The 8,282-nt window shown below is 43.0% G+C and overlaps 1 protein-coding gene across 2 annotated transcripts in view; it reads left to right on the top strand.

Annotated features, from left to right (window-relative positions):
- Positions 1-1,050: 1,050 nt before the first annotated feature.
- Positions 1,051-8,282, top strand: part of mast3b (microtubule associated serine/threonine kinase 3b) — a 41,485-nt gene continuing 34,253 nt past the window's right edge. For both annotated transcript variants that reach the window (XM_083911073.1, XM_083911072.1), the window contains exons 1-2: positions 1,051-1,362; positions 3,810-3,899. In XM_083911073.1, the coding sequence (XP_083767199.1) occupies positions 1,316-1,362; positions 3,810-3,899 (137 nt within the window). In that variant the 5' untranslated portion in view covers positions 1,051-1,315. The remainder of the gene's footprint in view (positions 1,363-3,809; positions 3,900-8,282) is intronic.

The raw sequence follows: 8,282 nt of genomic DNA, 5'->3' as shown, positions 1-8,282 counted from the left end.
TGTGTGTGTGTGTGTGTGTGTGTGTGTGTTTGTGTGTGTGTGTGTGTATATAGACCTACTGGTTGGTCACATTTGCAATAGGCCTACTTGGATCAAGCTCATGTCCTAGCAACCAAGGAAACCATCGCCAGCTCCCTAGCAACCAGGAAAACACTGGTGTCATCGCCATTGGAGATGCAGGAACTCCATAGAAACAACCCCCCCCCCCCCCACACACACACACACACACACACACACACAACCTGCAGATTAGATGCTCACAAATTGACTTTCAAGTATGCAATTATTGTATTTCACACACACACACACACACACACACACACACACACACACACACACACACACACACACACACACACACGTGTTAAGACCTCATGTCGGCACGTGCGCGCATCAACCTGCTCAGAAGTGTGATTTAGGCACACGTGCATGCACATGCACACGCACATACACACTGCTTCCGTGGGGAAATGAACGGTCTGTGCATGCAATTAATGACTTCCTACATCACAGTTAGAAAATAAAGCTTTACATAGGAGAGCTATACACACACACACACACACACACACACACACACACAGCGCGGCAGTGAGGAACGCATCACAGCAGCTGTAAAAGAGGTATTCCCCAGCCTCATCACGACCGCCAGTCTAACAGTGTTCACGGCTCTGCTTAATTTTGTTTCGTCTCACAGACAAACGGTGGAGTGATAGAGATGAAGCAGACTTCAAACAATATGAGTGGACAACTTTTATTTTGTGGCAGGCAATTACGCGGAAAGGCGGCTAGGATAAAGATACCGCATAATAGAAACACATATCAGACATGATGTTTTATGGGTTTGTGAATTCCAGCCCCAGCGCCAACTTTGCCCCGTCCTCACCCAACCTCGTGCCTGTCACCCACCGCCCAAATTGTTTAGCCACCCCTTCAAATAGACTCCCCCTTTCTCCCTCACTCCCTCCCCACCAGTCACATTGAGGTTAGCGGTGACCCACGTCGCTCCCTCGGTTTTTGTGGCAGTCGCCCTCGGTGCGCCTTGGAGACAGACAAGAGGCGGAACGCGCTAAAAACTGCCTGGCGCGCGTCATTTGCTTTTAGATGTAACTGCGTTTTATTGAATCTATTCCCACGGTAAAAAAGCAAACAAACAAAAAAATCTCTCCGGAATCTGCTGAAGCCGTTGGTACACGATACTCTGTTAAACGGGTTATTTTTAGTCACCGACCGCAGCGATGAGTGGCTGGAAAACGGCCGTGAGACCGACTCTTGCTGCGCTGTGGTAACTGAAGACCGCGCTCGGTGATCAGCAAGAATGAAGTCGAGGCGAGATAAACTGAAGATCCCCTCTCTTACTCTGGAGTAAGTTCTGCTTTTTATTTATTTTTCATCATCATGTGCAGGTGTCAAACAGTCTGTCGTGTGAAATAGTTGTCTTTTTAAAGTTGTAAAGAGGGAAGCAATAGTATTTCAGTGCTCATGTTGTCTTGATGGTATCTAGACTTTTTCCACACAAAGTGCATAAAGCTGTGAGATAAAAACAGCTGTTGAAATGGAGGTGGAAATAACCCCTTCATTTACCCTAGGCTTCATTATCGAATTAACAGCTTACTTAATAGTTTACTATTGTATTTTTGTAAGCAACACTTCCTTAAGAGGATTATAGAAATTATAGGTGTCACATCTGTAGCCTGTTGCCTGTCAAATATAACTATAATCAGCATTATCAGTAAAACTGGCACTTTCCCAGCCTGCTTGTTAATCTTTAAACCAATTTGCCCCAAATCCAGTTTTCCAACCTTGAAGTGTATCTGTGTTTGCAAAACCAAACTAGGGAGACAACCACCAGCTCTTTTGTCTAAACTTCTAGCCAGTTCCAATATTAGTGGAAAGACTTCTTTCACTGGTCAGTTTTTACAGATGTTTTCCTTTAATCTGACCACATGTTTCACTGAGCTTTAGAGGCGCAGCTCATGCCTCGGTGTGAATTCTGTCTTCATGATGTTGTGTGGATTCCCAGCTCTATTGTGTTCTTTTTTTTTTTTTAAACCTCACATGAAGTTCACGATTCCTGCATGAATCACACGCTCCCCCTCACAGCACCAATATGGACGAATGGCTCTCAGTCTTTAGGAGAACAGGCATTTGATTTCCATATAATTGCCAACCTGTGAATCCTATCTCCATCAAAGGATGTGGCTGCAGTCTTATATCCGCCCACTCTTCTTCCAGAGTGACTGTTGCCTCTTTTTTTTGTGGGGAAGGAGGGGGGGGGGTACCTGCTGCCCACTAGATGCTGATCCATAAAGGCGTAGGAGCTCCATGCTCACTTCCCCATTCTCTGATCCATCCATGTGCCTCCTCCGTGGATCATCTCAGCAGATCATGCGCTGTTTTTGTTTTCATTTTTAGGCTCTCACTTGCTCCCGCGTAGAGATACAGATGAGGTTTCACGCCATCGCCAGCAGGGATGGGTTCAAGGTTTTACTGACGGCTGTCGATGGACCCATCAGTCCAGACACACATCTTCTTGAAATAACAGGCTTATTTATTGGAAGTATTCAAGTACACAATAAACTTTTGGCAAGATGCACATGCTTAGGAAAGAAAAGTCTTAAAGTGGCACATTTGTAATTTTCCTGTCAGTATAATTCTTTTACTCTGAGCGAGTTGCACACAACAACGCAATGAAAATTTTTGTGAATACAATAAATCTGAATACAGTTCTAAATTGGCTTGCCATGATTATTTTGGCAGTAAAGACAATCCTGCTGCTTGCCACTGAAAGGTTGTAGCTGCCACGTCACTTAATTTTAAGAGTCTACCCGAACAACATGAACACATGCACAAATCAGAAATTCAGTGTGCATGTCACCAAAGAGTCAATATGAGATTTTCTACTCAGTTTACACTCTGGAAAAGGAGTGTCAATGAAGTGGCGACAAAATGGAAATGCAAAATGGAAATGATGGGCGATTACTCACTCGAGCGCCATCGAGGGCTTTCGTTTAAAGATCTGAAAGAGAAAATGTGCTAAGATGAAATACAACGTAATGAGTTGCATGTGTTGTGTAATTATGAGCCGACACTACAGAATGAGGAGTCTTTGTGCGAGGAGTTGTTATTTCTTGTCATCCTCCCTGCATTACTATGACAACATGTTCATTAGTGCTTTGGTAGACATTGCTGTGTTTATCACTGAGAAGCCTCTGCAGCAGCACTGAGACAATAGCAGCACTGTGGACCCCACGAGGCAGAGCTTATATCTGGGCAGGAAAATCAATAGAAAAACAGCTTCTGTTCTGGGTCAGCATCAGGGAGATACGCACTTTACGATGGCTGAGCATGCATATTTTGATGCAAAGGTAGTGCATACGGTGTGAAAGTCTGAAGTCGAGCCTCATCATCACAACATCCAGACCGGAGCCGGCTGTCAGAGACTCCCTGACACTGATAAAGGATGCATCAGATGTTCAGTGAACATGTGTTAGACGACGGAACTTCCTCGCCGGTGTGTTGACACGGCAACTGCCAACTTCCTGTGGTGTAAGAGCTCATGAGAGGTTACGAGATGCAGCCCTGTTTTGCATCCATCCAACCGCCCAGCAACAAACAGTGCTAACAGAGAGGCAGCAGCATCACCCTGAGTGTCTGTCACCATCGGCTGTTGATGTCTGCCAACGTCTGAGAGGCAGGCAACAACCTCTAACCCTCGACCAAAGCTCTGCTGCTGACTCGATGACAGATGCCAGTCGCGCTGAGGTGCTGTTTCAGCGTACTAATTCATGCAAACATGTTTTACCTTACAGTTTGTCACCCACATGCCAGAGCCCCACCCTCCTGAGCCCATGCAGCCCCTGCAGTCCCATCAGCCCCTTACAAACCCTTCATCCCTGGAGGTAAGACTGCAAGATCACACACTGACAGTTTTTTTTTTGGATTGATCGTGTTAAAGGAGCAGTGTGTACAAACTGAATACCACTTCCCTCAACTCTTCCTTTCCAAGTGTGTAATAAAACAAACATTTGCAGTGAAAACATGAAAGGCCCTCTCTAGAGCCAGTGTATGGTTTGTCCCTTCTGGCCTTCTAGAAATAATTTCATGGAAGAGGACCCGCTGCTGAAGGGCTCATTCTAAGCTGATTATTCACTAAGGAAAACACAATTGTGAATATTACATTCAATTTCTGCCTATAGATCCCTTTAAATCCTACACACTGGTCCTTTAAATAAATAATCTCATTCAATTCACCACAAAACCAACAATTAACTGATCCACTTAACAAGTATTGCCTGTGTAGCTAAAGCCTGACACAGCTAATTAGAAACACATAGCATGAGCCACAATTTTGTACCATAACTTGGTTTACAAGTCCCTTCATTACCATGACTTCACTGCCACACACACCAGGAAGATTCCACACTATTTGAAACCTAAAAAGGTCTTCAGACATTGGTCACATAAATGCTGCTTCAAAAATAATACCATACTTTATCGTCTGGATATTTGGTTAAGAATATTGAAAGTAAATTACTGACCTTTTGAAACAAATCTCACCACATGGTTCATTTAGTAGCTTTCCCGGTGCTTTCAATCAACAGCTGGGGCAAACTCCATGTGCCTAAGAAGATAGTGTCATATGATCGAAAACTCCAGGACGGCTACTTAATAGACCATGTGGGGTTATTGTTTTGTAAACTATATTAACACGTTTTTAAAACCAGTTATTTGCTTAGGGATTTTCTAATTACAGATCATACAATATAATTTGTGTGACATGTAGATGGAATAACAATGGAAAGAAAGTAAATATGCGCAATAAGTCTGAGTTGTTTTTTGTATATTAAGGTGCTTCTGTTTCACCACTGAGACCCATCATTTATTAGTTGTCTCTAAGTCTGTGTGGGTTGCTTGGCAACGGTGCTGGGCGCTGTGGAGGAAGGCAACACGGCAAACAGAGGCGGCTGCATCCAGCATGTTTCTGGATGTGTGAGCTAGGCTGTCACACCACACACTGTACAGTAATGAATCCCATTTGCTCGGTTTAAAAATGAGCAAATCTTTAGTGGGATAGCAAAAATCAAAAGCGATAAAAATTAAATCCTCAACACAACACAGTTTTCACAGCCGTCTTCAGTAATCTGATGTGACAGTACGGCAGATTGCTCATTTGTTGGCATCATTCTCACCTCAGCGTTGTTTCACCATCCATGTTCATTCTCTTGCATCAGATTCTATATTTGTATGCAAGTAAATAGCTTTCCGGCATCAACCTTTGTTTCTGAATCACTATAATATGCCGAGGGTTGTCTCAATGGCACCAATGCAGAGATGACCCAAGTTTTTCCCGATACCTGGTGCAAGATTCATATTAAGTGTATGGGGAGAGTGCAGCATATAATGGACATTTGGCATTTTATTATTGTGTCACCTTAATTTAGCAGAGGTTTAAAATCCAAAAGGGCATTAAGTGCAATAAAGCAGCACACTTTTTCAAGATTTCCACATTTAGCAGCAACAACAATAATGATGCACTCACCTTTAGGCTTAAAGACGGTATCCTCGAAATACTGAAAAAAAGTGGGCTATGGTTGCCTCCACATGGCTCTCACAGATTGTTCCGCAACTCCTGAAATACTGATGTTTTTCATGCCCACATGCATTAACATGCACACGGGCATGACTTTATTCTCTGCTCAGGACGCTATTACTCCACTATATCTTTACATAGCAAATATTTGTTTGACTACACTTATTATCACTTCTGTCGTCCCCCAACTTGGACATTGTTGTTCAACACAGATGCTGAGCTAAGGCCGACCCAAGGCTTAAATTTAATAATTAATAATATGATGAATATTACAGCTGTTAAGAAAACTAGATGTTCACAAAACATCTTTATTATTATGACAATAAAAAATATTAATTTCAAATAGTCATAACCTTCCCCTGTTGCTGTCAGCCTACTGGCACAGATCTGGGAGATACTGCATATAAGTAGAAGACATAATGCATACTACTTTATTTCTTGGTATTCTTGTATTTTAATGTAAATATTAATCAAATCCTTCAGCACTCACTGGTTCGATCGCAGCCGAGTGTGAAACGGCTGGGATGAGGATTAGCACCTCTAAATCTGAGGCCATGGCTCTCAGCAGGAAACCGGTGGATTGCTTACTCCAGGTAGGGAATGAGTCCTTACCCCAAGTGAAGGAGTTCAAGTACCTCTGGCTCATGTTCACGAGTGAGGGGATGATGGAGCGTGAGTTTGGCCGGAGAATCGGAGCAGCGGGGGCGGTGTTGCAGTTGCTCTACCCCAACGTTGTGACAAAAAGAGAGCTGAGCCGGAACTCAAAGCTCCTGATCTACCGGTCAACCTTCGTTCCTACCTTCACCTATGGTCATGAAAGCTGGGTCATGACCGAAAGAACGAGGTCGCAGGTACAAGCGGACAAAATGGATTTTCTCAGGAGGGTGGCTGGAGTTTCCCTTCCCTTAGAGAAGTTCAGCCATCCGTGAGGAACTCGGAGTAGAGCCGCTGCTCCTTTGTGTTGAAAGGAGCCAGTTGAGATGGTTCGGGCATCTAGTAAGGATGCCCCCTGGGCGCCTCCAGGCACGTCCAGCTGGGAGGAGGCCTCGGAGAAGACCCAGGACTAGGTGGAGAGATTATATCTCCACAATGGCCTGGGAACGCCTCGGGATCCCCCAGTGTGAGCTGGTTAATGTGGCCCGGGAAAGGGAAGTTTGGGGTCCCTAGAGCTGCTGCCCCCGCGACCCAACCCCGGATAAGCGGTTGAAGATGAGTGAGTGAGTGATATTCCTCAAATCATAAAGTAAGATAATTGATTATGAGAATAGACTTCTTGTAACTTATAGGTATTTAGGTCTATGAAATATTTGCAAAGTAACCAACTATCTACAACTTATGAGATAATTAAAGTCTCAATTCAAATAAATAAATAAATAAATAAAACACTTACCCCAAGCTGTACTATATGCAGAGGAATGTACCACTGTTTAAAAGTTTGGCTGGGATCCTCCCTCTACCAGACACCTCATGGTATAATCCAACAACATTTTACGCTGCTTTCAAGTTCTGTAGGAAATTGCTAATATCATATGAATGCATGAGTGACCAAAGAGTTCAACGGAAGGAGACTGTATCTATGGCAATGGTTCTGACTATTACTTGACTTTTAGCCATTCTCTTATTTAATAAAAAATAAAAAATATTGCCAATGTCCTTTAAGCAGGAAACATCTCATATGTTTGAACTGGACTGATGTATTGTGGTTTGGCTTTTTTTGCAACCAGTTAATTTAAAAAAGTAGCTGAAAATATCAACAGAGTTCAGACAGTGAGATTCACAGATATTGCTTACATATTATTGTAAGATATCTCTGTGTGCGTGACAGCCGTGGACCGAAGCATTATGTTTTCGCGTTGACCGTCTGTCCTGTACTGATGAATCTCAGGTACGCCTTGAGGGAATGTCTTCTTTGTGTCCTCTTTGGAGAAAAATGATGAAGTGATGACATTTTATATCCAGAAGGTCAACTTCACTGTGACATCATAATGCTCTGCAAAAACGCCTTTCTGGCCATTAATTCACACCATAACTCAGGAACAAACGGGGCAAACATTTGGTCGGATACTGAATTGGCAACACTAATCTTTAAACTGTGGTGATTGTTTAGATCTTCTCAAGGATGAACAGTTTTCACTTGGGTTAAAGATGTTTGTGAAAAATCCATGTTGGCCCAAAAAATACACTTAATATCATTTATTAACTTCCTTCAAAGTCTGGACAGACATGGAGGTAAACTGCAACTACAAGGCGGCATTTCTGTGTTTTTCCTCTGTTTCATCCCAGAAGGGGATGATGGTCCTAATAACCCAGGGTGTGAGTCTGCAGAACTATGACCATCTCCACCACTAAGCTTTGTCATATTGTCAAGCTAATGAACCCTGAAAAAGGTCTTAATTAGAAAAAGGTTTCATTATCGGCCGGCTATGTTCAGCTTTTATAGTTTTGTTGCAACGTAGGAGTCATTGTGGTATGGAGCTTAGTTTCACTCCTACAAGCAGCCTGCAGTTCTTTGGTCTGCTCTCCTTTGCTGTGTAAAAAAAGTATTTTAATGTCTTTAGCTGCTGTTAAAGGAAAACGAAAAATAATTTGCTGCTTTAAAACAGAGAGGGATAGTAGCCTAGTAGGGTAAATAACATAAATAAAACTGAAGCCATCAGTCGACTAATCCCTGGATAGAAAATTGTGTAAACTG

Source organism: Echiichthys vipera (assembly GCF_963691815.1).
Source record: "Echiichthys vipera genome assembly, chromosome: 3".
Classification (NCBI taxonomy): domain Eukaryota; kingdom Metazoa; phylum Chordata; class Actinopteri; order Perciformes; family Trachinidae; genus Echiichthys; species Echiichthys vipera.
Note: the sequence above shows the minus strand (reverse complement) of the source record. Positions and strands in the feature narration are given on the sequence as shown.